At 43.5% G+C, this 21,378-nt stretch overlaps 1 protein-coding gene across 6 annotated transcripts in view; it reads right to left on the bottom strand.

Annotated features, from left to right (window-relative positions):
• Positions 1–20,418, bottom strand: part of SSBP2 (single stranded DNA binding protein 2) — a 120,598-nt gene extending 100,180 nt beyond the window's left edge. For 2 of the 6 annotated variants that reach the window (XM_079333347.1, XM_079333352.1), the window contains exon 1: positions 20,191–20,411. In XM_079333347.1, the coding sequence (XP_079189473.1) occupies positions 20,191–20,249 (59 nt within the window). In that variant the 5' untranslated portion in view covers positions 20,250–20,411. Of the gene's footprint in view, positions 1–20,190 lie in introns of all 6 variants that reach the window. The other 4 variants (XM_079333348.1, XM_079333351.1, XM_079333349.1 and 1 more) reach the window with 4 other exon arrangements.
• Between the last annotated feature and the right edge of the window lie 960 nt (positions 20,419–21,378).

The following is a 21,378-nucleotide window of genomic DNA, read 5'->3' as shown; positions in this document are numbered from 1 at the left end:
GCACTGTTAACAAAACTGGAGTTATGGTTAGAGGAAACAGAAGTTTTTTCATACCTCTGTCATGCATCTGTTGGAGAAGTTTTATTTTTCACCTTGGGTAGGCTGGAGTGTCTTACAAATACTCTTTTTAACAAGATCACCCCAGGCATGGCTGCCTAGGGTGCCTTACTTGCCCAGGAGACAGTGAAAATTTTAAGAAAACTGTGTATTTTGCCACTCTAGCTTTCAACAGCTTTGGAAATAATGTTGTACATTAACTGAGGGTCAGTCTTCTCTTTCAGACCAGCTGACGTTCTTTATATTTTTAGTACTAAAATCAGTTAAGAGTTTTAGCATGTACAAGGCATTTTGTGGCTCCTTCTGGCACTGTGCTGGGTTGATTTTTTCCTTAAATGTTAATTCTTCTTGCGTGAGAACTGCATTAAATTTAAAGCAAATACTTACACCACAGCAAAACACAAGGAAAGTTCCTTAGTGGCAAGACACAGGGAACAACACTTCCCTCTAAGTTTTGAAGTCTGCTGTTTGCACCTCTCCTCTCTGGTATTTTTCTCCAGCTCAGTGAGTAATCAACCACAGCTTTGTAACACTGCTAAAACTTGTGGCATTTTTCTGATTAAACTCAGAATTTTCCCTATGGAATTTTCCTTATGGGACACATCTTATCTGAGCAGCACAAGATCTGAGCAAACTGGTGGAACATCAACCCCAAAAATATCAGTGGAGCTACACGTGTTGCCTGTGTTGCTCATCTTTGAGAGCATGTTCAGGAGAATCATCTGCAAGTAAGACCACATGCAAAAAAATTTCTAATCAGGAATAAAACAGCACAGACTGTTTAACTCCTTGCTCCCAGTGGTCTGGATTCATTCAGGAAAGAAACACTGCACCAGGGAAATATAAAACACAAAAAACACAAAGGCTCACAGGGTAAGATTAACTCATGCAGTTCAAAACTACTCATCTATTTAAAGTCAATGAGAAATATAAATCACAGTCAAGGCTGCTCTTTGTGCATGTGAAAAATGTTTGTCCTTAACAATAAAATGTCCTCTTCAGATCTAAATTATGCCTTCTATGTATCATCTCACTTAACATGAATGCACAAACAGAGAAACAAACCAAACAAGTTCTTGCCCCTATGAAGCCCATGGGAAAGATGACAAGAGAATAACTGTAATTTGAATTAAAAAAAAGAAGCTTTGAGTGATGACAAGACTAACTGTTGCTTTTTAAAACGTGGAACGAGCTAACACAGAACATTCAGGTAAAAGAAAACATTAGGGAAGACAGAGAAAAATAACCACAGATGACACACATGTGGCATGTAAGATCCTTGGCAAGACAGCCAAGAGAGCTGGATGGGGAGAGGTACCAGGAGGGAATTTGAGAAGCAGAGCTGGAGATGAGAGCAGCAGGAAAGAACACAGCTGTAATGACAACACTGAGGTGCAGGAATTTCAACATCCCCTATGTGCAGCCTCTGGTCTCTTTCTAGCAAGGAAATGGAAGTGCCAACACAGCAGAGAATTTCCTGGTGTTTCCATCATGCCTGTACATGTGATGCAGTCTTTCCACTGCTTGGTCAACAAGACAAGCCCACGCAGGATTTGCAGTCACTGAAAAGGTCTTAGGCACCCTCCAGGGTGATGAACACAACCCTTCCAGGATCTCACGCAGCTATCCAACCCTTTGAAGACTGAGTCCCTGGAGATGCACAGCTTTGAAGGTGTCCTCAGACTACAAAGCAACAATCCTAGGTGGGGGGAAACAAATGCATGTATGAGAATAACAAACTAACAAGCAAATCTGAAGATCTGTAAAGTCCAATGGGAACCTCAGGACAACTCTGTCAAGATCAGCACAGACAAAACTGCGCATTATTTCACAATGTGTTCCTTTCTCAGCGCTTCTGACCTAAATAATGTCCTTGCTTTTCAGGAGGTGGCCACTCTGTGGTTCCTCACTGCTCCCTCTCCCCAGCAGAGCACAAGCCTTACTGTGACTGAAACCTAAATCCAGGGAGACACTGCTTCCTGTGCCCCAGAAGAAATGGCAAAAAACCCCAAAATGAAATGCCCTTGAAAAGGGTCAAGAGGTGGGTAAACCTCGAACTGTATCAACCATGAGACTGCAAGAGATGGAGATGCACTTGGAAATGTTGATCTCTATGGTGTCTGTCAGATTCTCTTCACCCTTAGCATGTCGGACTGCCGGAGAAAGGGAGCAGCATGAGGAGAAAATGGAGTATCTGGAGGTGAACAAGTCTTGCTACGGTGAAAGTAACAGAAATCTGAGCCCCATACAGCCTACCTTTATAAATTATTTCTACTGGGAATTCCTGCAATTTCCTCAGTCCTCCCTGAAGGAGCAAAGCCACGGAGAAATATTTTTTAATGAAATATATTTTCCAAAGATAGCTTATTATGGGCATCAACCATTAGAACAAATTAAAGTCCTGTGAGAGCTCTGGGACTGATGGTGAACAAAGTGAAGAGTTCTTACCATTTATTGGGCCTTTCACCCAGACCCAAAAAACCCCAAAACCAAGCCTTTTACCAACCAGATCTGTCATGACCAGGAAGAGAAAAGCAGCATCTCCTTACAAAGCTCACTCCTCTCCTCCACACATAGCAGAGAATCCAGGTGGTTATCCCCTGGTGGTTTTTTGCCTCCTAGGGCTTGAGGAGTGCTACAGCCTCCTCCACAGGACACAAGAACGTGTCCAGGTGGGTTTTGAATGTCTCCAGAGAGGAGGATTCCAGGCTCTCCCTGGACAGCTGTCCCAGGGCTCTGTCCCTGTTCTCAGAAGAGAAGCCAGACTCAGCTCCATTCTCCCTCCCAGACCTGTGGGGATACCAGGGATAAGCTGCTCACCAGTGATGGCCACGAACTTTCCTCAGGAAACCCAGCCCTGCCCTTCCTGTCTTCACCTCTCAATGCCACACTTGAAAATCTAAGTCCAAAGAGTCACCTCCTCATTTCCCTGGAAGGCCACTCACTGAAACAGAGGAAACTCTTCTCAGCACCTTTCACTGTTTAGTAGTCTTATCCATTCACTTTAATAAACATGAGCCATTGCTTGCCTGCTTGTGAAAACCTCACATGGAATTAATGAAGGCAATATTTGCTGCTTGTTCATAAGTTTGATGACACTTCTACAGTGATGATCTCATTAAACCATCCAAATATTACAGTTTTGGGTGGGTTTTTTGGAAGGAAAACACAAGGAGTAGCAATGATTTATTTTTATATTCATCCTTAGCCAACATTACTGAAGTAATTACAAGGAATGCAGGAGTAAAGTTTATCGAGAGGCTGCAATTTTTCATCATTTGCCTCAGACCTATATGTGCTTTCCTGCTTTTTTCACACAAAAGCACACAAAACTATTTAAAACAGTAGAAGAAAAATACTGTTCGCGTTTCAAGATGTGTCAGCTGTTGCCATAACAAATGTTGATAAAGTATGTGATGTTTTGATTCAGAAAGTTATTAATCTGTTACAGACTTGATTCACCTGCACTATTCTTCTATGCAGGCACCAAATACCTGGATAGGGTATAAAATGTGGATATGACCACGGCATGGAGAGATCCTGAGGTGGTATCACCCTCCTCAAAACAAGCTAAGACATGCACCCCCAAAAACCCCCAATAATGCTCAAAACAAACAAGAAAATCCTCAAACCAATACGCCCGGCAAAAGAAACAAACAGCAACAAAAAACCTCGAACAAAAACTAAGCAACAAAAACAACCCAAACCAACAAAGAAAAAAACCCCAAACAAACCAAAAAAGAACAACAACAAAAAACCCCCACTAAACCCAAACCACAATCAAAAAAAAAAAAAAAAATCGCATCCTCGAACTCCCAAATCAGTGCCTGTGACTTCAATCTGGAGCTGAAGCATTCAGTACACACTAACCTTAACTAGGAAAATGTTGCCCTGATGTGTCTATTCCAAGAATTTGTGTGTTAATTCTAAAAACTGCTTTTCAGAGCAGCTCCCGAGGCTGGTGCTTGTCCCTTTCTCATGCAACCAGTGACCTTTGCAGGTGAGTGGGGGAACATTAGCCCCCTGAGGTACTTTTCACGCTTCCCTCAAGGTGAACAATGGGCAGGAGTAAACAACAGCAGGAGTAAATTTCAAAACCAGTAACCTGGAGATGGAAGATTAACAGAAGGCACTCGCTAACGACTGGTTTGACAAAGCACTCGGAGTTCCCCAAATTCCAGTGCATCTTGCTCCACCTGGCCTCCGGGAGGGTGATTGTCTCCCATTCATCCCACCGGGGCTTCTGAAGGGTTTTGCTGATGCCCGCGTTTTATGCGTGTCCTACATAAATACATATTTATCTGTTAAAATCTCTGCTGTTTTCAGCGCCCAAGTTGCTCTGGAGGAGGGCACAGCTTCATTCCTGCTCCAGTTAATTCCATCCCCAGGGCTGCCATGAAAACAACAAACGAAATCACATGGATGACGATCTTGTCAAGTCTCATCAGCAGAGAGCCGGCCTGGTCATTATCAGAAAAAGAGATTTAAAATACAAGCTTGAAATAAGACTACCAAACTTTAATACACTGAGCTGAAGTCATTCACTACACCTTTTCTGTAACAAATCCCTATCCCAAGGATTTATCAAAACTTTTCATGTACAAAAAGGACCACTGGAAAAAATAATTGTACAAATGGCAAAAAAATTGAATCAGCTGCTAAATTTATTCAGGATCCCTGTGACTTGCATGGCAGTTTAAAACAAGCTGCACAGAAAATTCAGTACACAAAATATATTGTAAAAAATACTTTTAAACACTGGACTGAATTTGCAAAGAGAAAGAAGTTTCCAACCAAGATGCCAAGAGTGTGATTACATTAGCCTGCTACAAAACAATTAAAGGTAATGAAATTCTGAATTCTCACTAAGTGTTAAGAAGCTTAAGATTAGTATTGGCTAATCCTTCAGACCCACGGAGAAGCCCTCAGCACCAGACACAGCATTCTGGAGGTGCTAGTGCTGCCCCACAGCTTCTCAGCAGCATCACTCATCACGGAGCAGGAGACTGACAGCTCCAAACAGCAGCAGCTCACCCAAAACCACCTTACATACCGTATATATGTGCTCAAAGGTGCACAGAGACCCTCTGTGCCAAAAGGCTGAGATGACAGCTAAGGGTACAACATGAACCTGTCTTTACCATCAAAACCGGCATTTTGATCTCACTATAGTGATCTGCTCTGAGGAGGGACTGCCCACTCTCAGAGAGGAGCAGGGCAGGAAGGACTAAACAATATCTTTTTAAAAACATATTGAAAATTTTGAAAGCCTTTGGGCATACACCCTCCAAAATAACCCCACCACCCACAGCACTATTCTAGATGCCAACTTTAAGGTTCCACTCAGCTTTGCCAATGGCTGCTGGAAGGTTCAGGGTCCCAAAAGGAGTCGTTGGGTGGTGAGGAGCTGCTTCAGGCTTTCCAGTGCAGTGTGCCCAGCTGGTCCCAGTTAATGGGATACAGCTCCAGCTCCTGCCACAGAGCAGACTGGAACCAGAGCACTCAGACAAAGCCTCTGCAGAGAAGGCAGAGTCACCTCCTCACTCTGCAAAGCATGGGATGTATAGTGCAACATAAACACCTGGAGGGGATGCAGAGAAAAGGCACCATGTCCATACATATTCAACAGCAAATGCCATTTAATTCTCATTTTAAACTGAGCATGATTCCCACCTGCCCCTTTCAGGCCATACAAGGACAATGCTGGGGCAGTTGCTGGAATCACTACGTTTCACTGAGGCAAAACTACAGCTTTTCATCTTGATTCTGAAACTTTATCAGGAAAAGGGAGAACTGATGACAGTGAGATCTGTGAAATTCTGGTTAAATAGGCTGAAGTGGATCTTAAAGGCAAAATGTCAATGTGAGTGATTTTTATTACTTTTTTTCAAAACAGAGTTCATGTGGGTTTCATAGGTAAGGTAATTCAGAAACTTGAAAATGCTGTAAGATGTGACATCAAGTACAATATCTGGAATACTGAAGAACTCCATCAGACCACAGGCCAGACCACCAATAAAACAGTAACATCATTAGTCGTAAGAGTGAGGATTCTGTTACTTGAGAAAAAAAAAAAAAAAAGAAAAAAAAAGAAGATATTTCCAAAGAAATTATATTTTTAATGCAATATCCCATTTCATGATTCTCCACTTTTTAGTTTATTTACTTCTTTGTGTTTTTAAGCAGAAATCAATTATGTCTATTTTTTTATAAAACACCACCTCTTAAAATAAAAAGGAAGCTTCAGTGAAGCTTCACACAGCTATGGCAGCATCAGTCAGAGAACGGAGTAATGAAGCTGATGCAAATACTTCAGACCAAGACTCAAACTTCCCCCCAACTCTGAAGTGTTCAGTTTCCTGGGAGCCAGTGTGGGCAATTTGGCAGGCATGCTCATGAATATATTAACTGACAAGAACCATCCTCCCCCTCCAGTTAATATATATCAGGAGGAAAACATGTAGAGAGGCTCAAATAGCTAAATATCTCAGGCTAAAAATATCAAGAACTCCCTCAGCTGGAAGTTGTTAGCAAGAGCTCTGATAAAAATAAGGAACCAGGACAGCATAAATTCTTTCCTTTCCCTGCAGAAAATAAACTACATTTGGGAGAAAGTATTCAAAACATAATAAAAGAGGTGACTCACCCCTTTCAACATGCAGCACACAGTGCATGAAGGAGGGGAGGGGGGACAGGGATGCAAACCCAGTGCAGGAGTCCTGCTGGGAGAGCAGCAATTCCCAGCTCCAGCTCAGCTCTGTCTCACACACACACCCCTGCCCTGAGGGACCCTGTGTCTCCTCAGGGGCTCCAGAGACACCAAATGACAACACTGAGTAAATGGCTGGAGCCTTCTCCTGAGGTTAGTGGGGTGCTCCTCCAGAAGACTCCCAACACCTACAGCAGGAGCTGCAGGGCTATGAACATTGTAAATTCACCTCTCAGCAAGCAATATTTCCAGACACCGGCTGCATTCTTTGTTTCTTATATATTTCTCAAACTTACCTTGACGCAGTAAAATGAGAAAACCCAGAACTAGCAGAGCCAGCTTGGCTTTGGTTTGCAAGCAGACACACGCACATCACCCAGTTCTTTCATTTTTGAGCAGGCAGGGTATCCAAAAGCAAGCCCAAACCACCTACATTTAACAGCCTTCCACACTCAGAGAAAAAGGAGATGAGCAGGACAGGCTTGTCTCAGCTGCAGAGGAAACGCAGCAAACATGGGGGCTTAGGACTACTAAACCAGGAAATAATTTACAATGGCATCCCATTCCTTCGTTCTGGATGGAGCACTCTGCATAAAGAGAAATGATCTGGCTAAAGCACATCACAAGTCTCACCATTTCATAATCAATTAATTTGTACAGAGACTCAAAAGGCTTTGGATCTTTCAGAGCCATCTCCAGTGCCTCCCTCCCAGCAGTATCCCACAACAGGGCAGGATGCTTCTGCACACCAACATCTCCAGTTCTTGTCAAAATAAAACCTCGGGAAATAAAGAGAATACTGGTGTAAGTCTGTTATCTGAACATCACTTGAACGCCCAAGAGACTGATGAAATTTACTTAATTTTACAAATTGCATGAGGTAAGTAAAAAACATAAAACCCTGCCACTAGGAAATACTCAGATCCCAGCCACCTCAGAAACAAATATTCTTGGACTCTAGAATGCAAATGCAAAACAGTAGGAGCAGGCTGGAAGATGACTGTTTATCAAAATTAAATTTTTGAATGTAAACAGAAAAAACCTTTACTCTGATGTAAGGACACTGAGTGTCACAGCATAACTCACGGATTGTATCACATCCTGGAAAGAGCTTTTTCTAACAGTTTCTAACAGTAATCTTTCAATTTTACATGTTGGATGAAGACACACAGAGGATCTGGGAAGCTTCCTGCATTGAACAGTGGATTAAGAGAAGAGACAGGAAGGTTTGTCCCAGCAGCACATCTGAGTACCCAGTTACATTAAATATTAGCTTAGAACACACAGAATTTTTATCTGTTACCATTACAGCCATAAGGCTGTGGGGCAAAGAGGGTTCAAACACACTTTGATCCTTGAGATGGCTTCTGTATTGTTTCAAACAGTGGTAGAGCTGTCCTGCCCTCTTCAAATGCTTGTGTTCAGCTAAAATATCTGCCAGCTGGTTTAAGAGCAGCAGCTCTCCACCCATCTGAGATCCCTCCACCACTTCCAGAATAGAACCCTTCATCCTGGTTTTCATGCTGCCTTCAGAGTTCCCCCAAGCCCTGGAAACAGACTGTGAGGTTCTGTCATACACCTAGGTAAAATGAAAAGAACTAGGGGAAAAAAAAACCAAAAACCCACAAACCAAAAAGTGGGTAAACAAGAAGGAGTAAACTTTTGGAGCACAAAAGCTTCTTCAGATCACTTGGCCTGTCAAAAGGTAAGAAAAAACTTAGCCTGTTCTACCAGATTAGCATTATGGGAGTAGTGCATTCCCAGGCAAAAAGAAGTTACACATATGGACTGCTTTTGCTGTTTTCAGAGGCTTTCACCCACACTGCTCTAAACAAAAACTTGGCTTTAAGAAGCTGGGTTATTGGGTAGTCCTTTTGTTGGTCCTGAAGAGAAGTAAATACAGGTGTTGAACATAAAATCAGCCTTGGTGAGGTAACTGTGTAATGACTGCAGTTATTTCCCAACCAACAGGTAGGACACAGTAAATGTTGTGTTTCCATACCAGACAACGTGACAAGGGTGTAAGACTGACATTGAACCAGCTCAAAAGTGGACCAAGAGTGCAGTAACTCTATTAACTCTGAAAATGCCTTTTGTAATTATGCCATATTTGAATCAAAACTTTTAATTCATCATTTTTTCCCCACCAGTCTGCTTCTGTGATTCAACACATGCAAGTGATGCCCGTTTGCCTGTTCTAAAGAGGAAGATACCAACCCTTGATACATAAATATTATAAAACATTCATTCATACACCTATAAAAACAAACACAGGTAGCACAGTGAGAAAAAACTGGGGCTGGGGGAATGCAGCAGTTGCCTCTCTTTCAGCTATGTTAACTCTTTAAATATGGTTCTGGACTGGGAAATGAGAAACCAAGATGGTTATGGGCTCGTTAAAAGCTGCCTGTCATAGAACTGGACTGAAGTTTAGTTGAAATCCACAAGTGAATCACAAAGGCAGGAAGAACACGAAAGCATTTCCATGTTGAGGCTGCAGAATACACAACTACGTCTTTGCCAAGTTGCACTGTTGGTCCCTTTAATCTCGTTTCTTGGTTCCTTTCACAACACCCTCGGAATGCCTCAGAATAAGGTGTCAGGAAGCCCGAGGCACATCTGACACTGCCACGGGTTAGGTTTCCCTACACTTCGCTCAATTAGTTTTTCACTTGTGCCCTGAATTACTGAGGATTTCCAATGTTTGTGCTGAGCATTAAGTGCTTGTGCTCACTTCAGCCCACAACCATTTGCAGAAAGCAAAGCTCTCTGTAAAAACACACCACACCAGAGAGCCCCTCTAATTATGCCTCGCCCATTGAATGTGTACACTGTGCAAAGAGAAATTAAACAGAAACTAATACCAAAATACTTCCAGAAGCTCCGTGTGTTTCTCTGTGGCTGCAGCTGATCATCCCCAGTGCTGCTCCATCAGGGAGCCCCTTATGCATGACCTGCTCTCTGAAATATGGAACAGGTACTCCCACAAGCTCCTGCAGGCATGACCCTGCATTTTCAAATGCATTCATTTGGCTCACATTCCAAGTAGTATTGAAACCACAAAGTCCTTTTTTGACTTCCTGAAGTATTTCATAAGAGCTTTACTAGATAGTGATATGAGTGAAAAACTGCTCAATCCACTTATATTGTTTGACAGGAAAAATACTTCCAGTTTTATGACAAAAAAACCCCTTCTGTCTATTATTTGGGGGTTTTTTTCTCCCTAAACGAGAGCCTGACAGAGGGCAACATCTATCTTTCTTTTTATTTGTCTAGTTTGTTGTTATTTACTACATACTTTCAGGTCCGTTTGGGGAATATGGGTAACATTTTAAACCAACTTTCTTTAATTACTGGATTTAATAGGAATACATCTGCATCCCGTTCTCCAGTCTGCTTTTGTTTTGAATCATCTATTTAGGATGGTCTGTGAAATAATTCAAAATAGTTCTTTCATTTCTATGTTCCACAACTACAGTTGGACAAATTATTTAAGTCTTGCATCTTTGAAGCATAACATAGTTTTATTTGGGGTTGGGAGTTTTTTGTTTATTTGGATTTTGCTGCATTATAATACCTCCTATTATTTATATAGATATTTTGAAGTATATATAACAAGGTTTGTGGATGCACATGCCTACACATAATGGTCTTGTAAAAGTAAACATCTTTCCTTAACAAAGAATTAGATGTACACTTAGCACAATTAGAAGTGACACTGGATTTGAGGAGCGGCATCAGAAGTCAGGAACACCAACAGTGTTTTACCTTTCAGATCTGCTGTCAATCCCATTACCATCACCAGAGGCACATTTCCAAACTTCTAACAAACATGGCTCTTCATCTCCTGATCAGAAGACCACCTTCATCTTTTCCAGCTTTGTATTTTTGCTAACCAACTGTCCTGTGTGCAAGCTCTGCGTATTTATTTGTTGATCATGTACTTCTGCTCCAACCCAAAAAATCAGCCTATATTTGTATTAGTTTACAATGTGCATAGAAACACACAGGAAAAACTAAATTCCTCAGGCTGGAATAGTGCCTTTTAGTTTTTTAAATATCACCTTCAAGTATATGCATCATCTCTAAACTCACATTTCAAGAAATTTTAAGCAATAAACAATTAAAGGAGCCAAACATTTCAAGAGACACACAATAGGAGTCACAACCTTCACTTCCAGGGCAGCTTCAGATTTGGCAAGGGAGCTTCATTATTCCTGACAGACCTCATTAAATTTCAGTAACTCACCCACTCAACCACTCAAAAAGCACCTGCACCTCCCCAGCAGCACCTCAACTCGCAAGCTGACCAAACAGAAGCCACCCAAGGCTGGCCTCACTCTGAGAGTTAGCTGGGAGAAGAACACAATCATCTAGCATGGAGGAATCAGGTGGGGCTTTGGTTTCCCAAATCCTGCTGTTGCTGCTGGAGGGATGTGATAAAGCAACACATATGCTGAAGAGCATCAGGTGGCAGCCTCACCTCGATCCTCACAAATCCTCCCGTATTTATGACACAATCACACGCCCTGCCAGCCACATGATCCACTCTGTCCCAACACTGTCAAGAACAACTTATTTATTAGGGAATTACTTAACTACCATTTCTGCACTCCAATATCTTCCTCAGAAAGCACAACACCTCCCAAGGAAAGGAACACAGGCTGCCTCAGTTTTCCACTGTTGTTGCTGGAATTCTTTCCTAACCTCTAAAACAGGTTTTCAACACTTTTTTATAAGCATTAAGGTGTTCATCACAGAAAGCATAGACAGTATTTTACCGTCTTCCTCTATCTGTAAAAATGCTTAATTCCAGCAGTGGAACATTCTTATTAACTTTCCAAACTCATTACATCAATATAAAAGTACACCTGCCAGTAACAAGACATTATCAATAGCAATATAAAAATAAAATTGCATGCATCGGAATTTACATATACTGGTAACTCCTTAGTACTGATTACTTATTGCTTCTATATTTTCAAAATAAAACTTAGAAGGGTTTGGTTTGGTTTGAAGGTGAAATCTCCCCCAAGACTTAGAGGCACTGGAAACAAATGGAAATAATGTAATGCACAGGACGTTGTGTAATCCATAACTGCTTAAAATTTCTTCTTCGTGCTGGAAACTTCTTTCAAAGATAGTATTTTATTTAGGAATAGGAGAAAGGAAGAAAAGAAACAGTCAAGCTTAAGGAAGTTAGGAATTCACTGGAATGTAGGCCTGATCAAGAGTTTGGAGTTAGCATCAAGGGCTGTACACTTCAACCAGACCACACTCCAAAAACACCAAAAACTGCAAAGACAAGCTCAAAGGCAGATTTAAAGCCTAACAAGGACAGGATAAAGCAGCCCACAAATTCAACGCATGGAGGAGCTAAACAACTCTCACTATCCACAACCACAGCTGAAAAACTATACTTGCCATCAGAAATGTGATTTCTGAAATCTGGATTTCCTCAAATTGTCGTTTTCAATTGGCAATTGCATAGGAAAAAAAAGGCATGGCAAAAAAAAAGTGTGGTATCACAGTGTTCTTCCATAGGTGGCTCCAGCTTAAAAATAAACCCTCAACAATGCTGGTGCTCTTGCCGAAAGAAATATTGACTGAACTTTGGAAAGCCTAGAGAATAAAGGGGCAAAATAAATTACATTAATTTAAATGCTTGCTCTTTTATCACAAACTAGGCTGGTTTTCCTAGAGAGGAGATGTGTTTGTCAAAGCTGTGAGCATCTGGGGCTTGGAGGAGCCAAAGGCTTCCCCACAAGAGGCTCAGGTCGCTCTGGGCACAGGGAATGGAGGGGCAAAGGGAGAGGAAAGGAACGACCTCAGGGACAGAAACACCTTCAGAACAGAATAGCAAGAGGCCAACATTACAAAGGTAATGTCAGTTCAGTTTGGCTCAACTGGGAGAGTGGGCAGTAGGCAAGGAGGAACAGGTGGAAAAGTTAATATTTTAACTTTTGTCTGTCAGCCTGTTACATGACGCCTGCATCAGCAAACATCTTCATGAAATGAAAAATCAGGGTACAATCACATTAAAAAAATGATAGAAGAGTCACTAACAGCATGTTTCTACAGAAGAGAGAACGTTTCAGCAGAGCTCTTCCTACCCCCTAAGCCAGCTCCACTAAAAGACTTTCATTAATGAGTGATATGTAGAAATACAGAAGTGTACATGACAAATCAGGAAAGATTACAAGCCCTTCTGGGGACAGGAAAAGAATGAGGAAAGTTAATAACAGAAAATTCAATACAGGCAAATGTGGAGTACCATGCTCAGGACTAAGAAATCATATACACAAATATGAAATGGGGAATAATTGGCAAGGCAGCTGTGTTGCAAAAAAGAACCTGGAGGGCGTGTGACTGAAAAAACTGATTATTTAAAAAATAAAATAAAACAAAATGCCCCAAACAAACAAACAGCTCCCCCAACAATAACAACAGTAAACATGCAAGTGTTACAGGGAGTATTAACAACATACTTTTATCTATATTATGTCAAATAAAAGGTAATTATTTAATTCTGCTTTGGGTACACCACTAACAATATGGAGGGAAAAAACCAAACAGTCCAGAGGCAAGAACAACAGAAGATGTGAAAGAAGAAAAAAATGACCCACCACAAAAATGTTCAGTTTATTTTTATAATTGTTGGAAAGTGGAAAGCTAGCACTCTATGGTCTTGATGACTGCCACATTTCAGTTTCTTGGAAAGGGACATTTTATGTTCTCACCTGTTCCCTTCCTGGAACTGGAAGTGAGAAGTATCTCAGAGACTAGAGAAGCATGGACAGAGGTCATCAAGACTTCTGGATTAACACGTTTGGTGGTATCTGAGGATGATTTTCTCTCAGGAGCTGAAACAACACCTGCCCACTGCCTGACCAACCTGGTGTTAGGGGTCAGTGGCTCAACTGAGCAGAAAAAACCCCTCAGCTGTGACTCAGCCTGGACCAGCATTCCTTCCTGGAATGTTTGTGCACCAAAACAAGCAGGAAACAAGTGGTCCTAAACCCAAGCAACACGGCTGGAAGGCTCTGTAGACGTAGCTCCTGAACACTGACAGAGAAAACATGTCATCTGGTTATGCCCAAAGGAGCCTTAGCAGAAAATTCTTTAAAATAAGATGTTTTGAGCCATTACTCATTACGTGCAGAGCACCACAGGGGGCTGTGCAGGGCAATGACCCTCCCATGGAGTGGCTCTGCTCAGTCACAGAACCAAACCACAGAACCAGGCATTTGTGAGTCTCCCTCCCTAAGCACAGCAGCCTGGAGAGGCCCTGCTGCAGGTGAGTGTGCAGCTCTCAGCTCTCCACCCTGGATAATTCCGAGTGCATTTTCCAGTCTGAAGTGTATCCATGAGAGAGACAGCAGTTTCACAAAAATACTACATTTCTACAAGGTCCTTTGGCATTTCATCCTGTGGCAAAGAGAGACAGTGGAAGCTGTCTATATGCATTTCTGGTTTATGTGATACTCCAAAAGAGAAAAAGAAAAAAAAAAAAAATTCAGGGGTACATAGCTCAAATTGGGCACCCAACAGCCAATAAACATTTTAGTCTTTTGCTTTTCTTCATCTCAGTGCCACTTCCAAACTGGCTGTCGGTCAGGAGTGGCTTGATGCCTATTTTTAGAGGTGAAGCTCAGACACTGTGGAGCTGGGCACCAAAGAAACAACACAATCTTCCTGTAGGAACAGCCGTATTATGAAACAGCAAGGCAGCCATAAGGCACAAACCGCAAGACAGCAAAATAGCAAATTATCAAATAGCTGCTCATTACCAAAACAATGCTCTTCCCTGCACAATAAAAACCCCAGAGCTTTTTTTTTTTTTTTTCTCCAGAGGGAAAAAAAAAAATCAGTGAACATGCAAATGAGGGCAAAGTGAGAAATACGCTCAGTGTATATCTGCATTTTCCAAGTTAAAAGAACATTTTTGGGAATGCAAGTACAGCACCCAGACACTGCAGAGACACACTGTTCCAGCTGCTTCTGAATGGCAAATCCTCCCCTTCCCTCCGGGCTCTGACATCCCTGAGACACAGCTCCAGGACTGTCACACACCCCTCGGCCAGCTGCCATCTCATAGGTGTGGGTCGGTTTTACCTCGGAGACAACAAATTTTACGCCCCTGCTCTCTCAAGTCCTTCCTGGCAGCAAAGGAATGGTCATTTCCCAGCACCTGGAGGGACAGAATGTTCCTCCTAACTCAACAAAAGCCTCTCATTTCCTGACCTGCCTCCTGGCTGTCCTGGCTCTGCTCCCTCTCGCCAGGTCTGTGTCCCTGGTCCAGATGCTGCAGCCTCCTCCCAGATCCCTGATCCCAGATCCCTGATCCCAGACCCCTCATCATCCCTGAGCCCCGATCCCAGGGCCATCTCTCTCAGGGAGCGATTCTCTGTCTCCCCTCTCCAGACTGGCCATTTCTATTCCAGTTTGCTCCCTGCTCCCTGTTATCCCTGTGTCCTGGCAGGTCACAGCTGCAGGCTCCAGCTGCTCACATCTCCACTTTCCTTCCCACCCAGCCCCAATTTTCCTCCCCTCTGATCCCAGGATCTGCTGCCTCCCAGCGAAGATGAAATATTCAGCGATTACAGTCAGTAAACCCTAAGCATATGCAAATGCATCTTTTTGAAAAGGCTTGTATCCTGGCTAAATTCAGATGCTTTGTCATGCAAATGGAGAAACACACATCTCTGGAATCGAATCCCTCATCCTTTTCTTTTTCAACCACATTTCAAGTGTTCCAAAGGACAGGGATAACATCATTGGTCTTCCATGGTAAAAGTTGAGAAAACTTTTAAAACATTGGAAAACATATTGTCTTTGCCCAATTTTCAAAAGGGACCATGCTTCAACTGAGCTTTTACACACTAAAAATAGTTAAATAAATCAGCACAATACTTAAATTAAATTGCATCGTAACTTTTCCACCCAAACAGTGGAAGTTCGGCAAAGTTACTAAAATCTTGGCTGCTTTAATACTTGTGACAGTACCATCTGCCTGGAACTTAAGCAGAATTAATTTCTTCTGTGTTTCACCTGAATGGCAGCACATACATTACCTGAAACATTTTCATGTGCTCCCCAGACACCTGTGCGGGGTAAGGGAGCACCTGAAGCACATGGCCAATAATAAACACTGACAAGTATCTACTATTTCCTGAGCCCTCCCTTCTGCAGTTTATTAAAAGGTATATTCTAAAATGCCTGATGTTCACAGACTGCCTGAGCAGCACAGCTGCAACTTTTAAAGTCAGGCCTGATGGATAGATGTCAAACCCAAACTCTAAAACAGGCAGGGTTAAACTAAAAGGTTTACCTTCATAAGGACGGGGTGGAGGGAAATTGATGTATGTTTTACTACCAGGAACTTAAAAACTAGCTGGCCATTTCCCAGGGATAGGTAGCAAATTCATCACTGAAGCCAGTTAATTTTCATCTGAATTTTATTTTTACATAGCTTACAAACATTGCAGTGGGAAAAGGAGACTTATCTATGTAAACTCATGCAACGCAGTGTTTTCACATCTGAGAGGGGAAAAAAAAATGAAAAAAGAAATCCAAAGAACTCAAAGCAACTGTATATACAAACAGCCAACCTGTCAACACAGACCTGAAGAGAAACAGTATTTTGATAAGGCATCCTTTTATAACAAATTAAGTTGCAGTCTCTAGTTATCCAGTTAGTTTTTAACCAAAATCTGGGTGTCTGCCAAGCCCCAAGAAGGCTAAGGGCTTCTTGGGAAGGGGACTGGTTTGTAAAACCACTGGAATATGAAGAGAACCGAACTCAAAACATCTATTCCCACCAGAATTTAGTTTTCCTTTTATGTTTTTTAGAACTGTTTTTTCTACATACATATTTTTAACGTAAAGTATTATTGATATGTAAACAGATAGTTGCATTTGCGACTGGAACTTGTGTGGTCTGGTCCTTTTTTTTCCTCAAATATTAAAAGTTTACAGTTTCACCACTGAAGTGAAGTGTTGACAGGTCCAAGCTCCCAATCTGAAATAGTCCTATTTTAAAAGGAATAAGGGGAGTGCAGGAAAAAAAAATTGTTCACAGTTGCTGTGAAGAGATAACACTATTGTTTTAGTGTTATGGAAATAGGATGTGTGGATACTTTTTAATCTTTTTTCCTTTGACAGTGTAGTCGGGTCTGAGGTGGCGCCGGCACAGCACTGGTGTGGTGAAGAGCTACTCTAACACAACTTTTCAGTACCTGAGCAACTGGCAGGGACGCAGCCCAAAATTAAGGCACGGCTGGTTCCAGGGAGAGAGGAAGGGGCACAAAGACTCCTGTGATCTTTGTCTCTTCACTCTCCTCACGCCACACAGGCATGGTGTGCCCTCACCTTCAGTGTTTTACCCAGCTGTGCTGCACCTCTCCGGCACAGAATTCGGTGTTGTTGCCCCCCAAAATCATCTACCCACACTTCACATGTGTTGTGAAGCCAAATAACACGGGCGATTTACCCCAGAGGTCAAGCAGAAGGGACAAAGAGAGGGGCCATAAAACAAATGCCATCCTGGAACTGAAAATATGCCAAGGGCTATTACAAATGGCTGGCGAAAACTTGTTCGTTTTTATAGTAATTACATAACCTCAAAGGACACAAATACTGAATGCAGCACGCAGCAAGACACCGTGCTAGGAGACACACTTGGCACTGGGCTGTTCTGTAAAATCTATCACAACAAATATCACAAACAGCAGCTGAACAACACACATCTTTTCCACACTTGCTAAATAAGCTTTTCACACCCTGGTCCTCTCACTGGCACACATTCTCATGGGGAAGAGGTCCACATAATCAGGCCATTAAAAACTGAGGGAGTAATTTAAAAAAAAAAAAAACAAAAAACAAAAAAAACACCTCAATTACAACAAGTGTATTCTGGAGATCGGCTACATATTTTAGGCACTTAAAATCTTGAGGAGAAACACCAATTTTCAGTTGAATATTCTAAAAACTTTGATGTTAAACATAATTATAATCCCACTCTTCTTGATTAAATAAGTACTTATTGTATCAGTCAAACATATGTATTTTTCTCTGAATTACTCTGAATTCCAAATTACTAGAATCTCATGCAGAAGTCATAGCTGTGTTTTTGTAGAGATATTTAATTCGACAGCCACTTCTTTTTGAGCAGAACAAAAACTCATGCGTAACACCTTGTGACAAGCATTGCATGGCTGTAAAACAATGTCCTAAGAGGAAAAAAAAAATTAAATAAATTGCAATCATAGTTTTTGGAAGTCAGAAAGCAAGCATATGAAAACAGCAAGGAAGTAATCTGATCAGAAAGAAGAAATTTTAACAGATGAAATACCAAAAAAATCTGGAATGTGGACTAAACATAACGTATTTCACATCATAAAGCCTCAAAGTTTTATAAAGTCTCAAAGTTTCTTTTTTATTTTTTATTTTTCCCTCACTGAAGGAAGGAGGAGGGGGGAGAAGGAGGGTGTTTCTAACTCCCAGCTGAATTCACTTTTAAGTGGATGCGACCGTGAAGTTTCTGACCTGTCAGGTCCACGATCTAAAAACAAACCACTTCAGTGTTTTGCATAAAATAATCTACACGTGGGGAGCCCACATTTCCAGCTGTTAGCTGCAAGTGGGAGACAACGTGTATTTAAATCGAACAGCACCATCTAGCAGGTCCTCACAACTTTACTTACTTGCCTGGCAATAAGTCAGTTTGGCAAGCTTGCCCTGAAAATTATTAAGCATTTTCAGATCAAACGAGATACTATGTGCTTTACAGCACCAAGAACCCCGAAGAAAAATCAGCTGCAATGAAAGAATACAATTGAAAACCGTTTAAAGTTTCAGCCCCACGACCAGAGCACTCGTGTGTGCGGCTTGCACTCAGTAGCTTTTGCAAAGCAGAATTAAAACAACAACGATCTTCATCTGATCCGAGGCACAGCAGCCCTATGGATTTGTTTTCAGTCCCACTGTGAGATCCCACTGTGCCCTTCAGTGATTTACCGAGGGTATTGACAAACACCAGCAACCACGTAGCACGAGGAAATGGTTTAATTCCCTAATTCTTGCTCAGACAAATAAACAGTGCTTCCACTAGCCGGTTAGGCAATTATTTTTAAAATTACCCCTCCTCTGGAACTAAGGAGCGCCACTAGTTGATCAGATTTCAGAGCCCAAGTTGTGTCTCCCGCTCCATCTCAGCAATTAACGCTTCCCGTCAGGGCTGCCTCCGTCTCCCTTCACTTTCCCGTGGCAAAGTTAGGTGCGAAATTGTCAAAAGCCTTAAATTCCCTCTCTCCTGTAGAAACAGAGATGCCTGGCCTGCTGCTGTAGCAGGAAGCGTGCATGCCAGCCTCTGGAATTGGGAAGTCTTTAAGAAAAAAAACTAAAAAAACCCCAAAAAACAACAAAACCAAACCACCAAAAAAACCAAACCCAAACAAAACCAAAAATAAAAACGCACGAAAAGAACTAACCCAACATTAAAAAAAAGGCAAAAAACCAAATAACACCATCAAACCCAAAATTCCTAAACTCACACACAGAGGGAAAAAAAAAATAAAAACACCCAACAAACAAACAAAAAAAAAAACTTTTAGGTGAAGGTTCAAGACAAGCTGCCTGAAGGGAAACTCCTCGGCCGGTGCTGAACCCTCTCTGGGGCGATGCGATTTTTGGGACAGAGAGGTGCGAAGCCGGTCTCTGCACGGCGGTCTCCGCCTCCGGACCCTCTCAGCAGCTTCACCCCGACCTTCCCTCCTCCTACACTTCGTCCCCATCCTCCTCCTCCTCCTCCTCCTCCTCCTCGCACCGGCTTTTGCTCCCCTCCACCCCCGCCGTGCCAAACCGGGCTGGCTCACGCCAAGTCGCAGCCGCTACAGGACAACTTGAGGGGAACGCCGTCCACTCCCCAAAAAAAACTGCGGGCTTTTTTTTCACCCCCTCGTTTTCCCCTCTTGGGGACACCCCCAGCCCTCCCCGTGGGGCAGCGGGCACGCCGGAGCGCGTTATGCGCAATTAGAAATAATAATAATAATATTAATAATGAAATCATAATAAGCAGCACGAGTTTGGGCAGGCAGCGGGAGCCCAGCTCCCCTTTGTGCGGCGGGAGCCCCCCGAGAGCGAACAATGGGGGGGGGCCGCGGCAAAAAAAAAGTTGCGAGGCGGCGACTCCGGGACGCGGCCCCGGCCCCGCTCTGCCCGGGCTCTTTGTTAGCGCAGGGGTCCCGGCACCTTGCGGTGTCCCGCTGTGTCGGGACACAGCGCTGGGACAGCGGCTCGGGGACCCCCCGCTCCTTCCCTCCGCAAAGTTTGTGAGGGGGGCGCGCGCGCGGGTCCGTGAGGGGAATGAGGGCGGCCGTGAGGGGAGGGTGGGGGGGAAGGGGGGGGGTTAAGCGGCCACTCACTTCTCGCGGGCCTGGCTGTCGGACGGGACGCTGCTGTTGCTCTTGCCTTTGCCGTACATGCCTGCGGAGAAGCTCCCGACTGTCACGCACCTGTCAACCCATCACCGCCTCCCCGGGACCGGCCCCGTCGCCACGGTGACGGGCGCCACACGCGCCCGCCATTGGCCGGGCCCGCCCCTCACGGCGGTGATGGACGGGGCGCGCATCCGGCCGCGCGCGGCCCCGCCTCCCCCCGCGCTGCCTCCATCCCCCCGCCCCCCCCCGCGCGCGCCGCTCCCGCCCTGCCCGCCCTCCCCGCGCGAGGGGGAATTAGAAACGGTTCGAGAAGGATTTTAAACAACCGGCTGTTCCCGGCGCCCGCCGCGCCCCCCGCCGCCGCGCCGCCGAGCGGGGAGCGCGCCGGAGAGACGCAAACTGCGGACCGGACTCTGCGCCCGGCGCGGCCCGAGCGCTCCGTGTGTGTGTGTGTGTAGCCGGACCCCACTGGCACCCGCACCCCAAAAATCACCCCGAGGGTCTCTGCACACCCCCAGGGGACGGTGGACAGCGAAACCCGGGACCGGCCTGGATGCATATGGGGAGGGAGCATTTCCTGAACCCAAGCAGCGTGTCTTCGAGTAGCTTAATTTTTCTTTTTTTCTTTTTTTTTTTGTTTTTAATAAAATAAAAATTTTAAAAAACCCACCCACGATCTGAAAAATTCAAGGAAATGCTTTGATTTTTTTTTTTAATTTTTTTGTTTTAAGTTACATGGCAATAATTGCGTGCTCCGCAGAGAGAGGGAGAGCAGCCACTGGGGCCATTTGTTAACTTGATTTCTCTTTTTTTTAAGTACCCGAAGCTCTGGAATTTTTCCGCTCTTCCTCATCATCCACAGTCCCAAATTTTGCAGATATTGATGCCTGCTTGTGTTCAAACTACCCCTAAGCTTGTAAACCCACTCCCCTGTGCGACCCGTGGGAAGGGGGCTTGCAGTATTTGGGTGTTTTAAGTCTCTAATGCCAAGCCCTCTTTTTTTGGTCAAACGCACCCAACATCTGTCCCCCCCTTCTCGTTGGCAGTCAAATGTCAGGAACGACCAGGGCCACGAAAAAACCCGACCAAAATCCGAGCAGAAAAGTTGTGCCAGACGTAGACCACCAGCATCTGTTTATCATTGTTGGAGCTGCGAGGGGAAAAAAACATCCT

Source organism: Erithacus rubecula (genome assembly GCF_903797595.1).
Source record: "Erithacus rubecula genome assembly, contig: scaffold_96_arrow_ctg1, whole genome shotgun sequence".
Classification (NCBI taxonomy): Eukaryota; Metazoa; Chordata; class Aves; order Passeriformes; family Muscicapidae; genus Erithacus; species Erithacus rubecula.
This window is presented reverse-complemented; position numbering and strand designations above follow the sequence as displayed.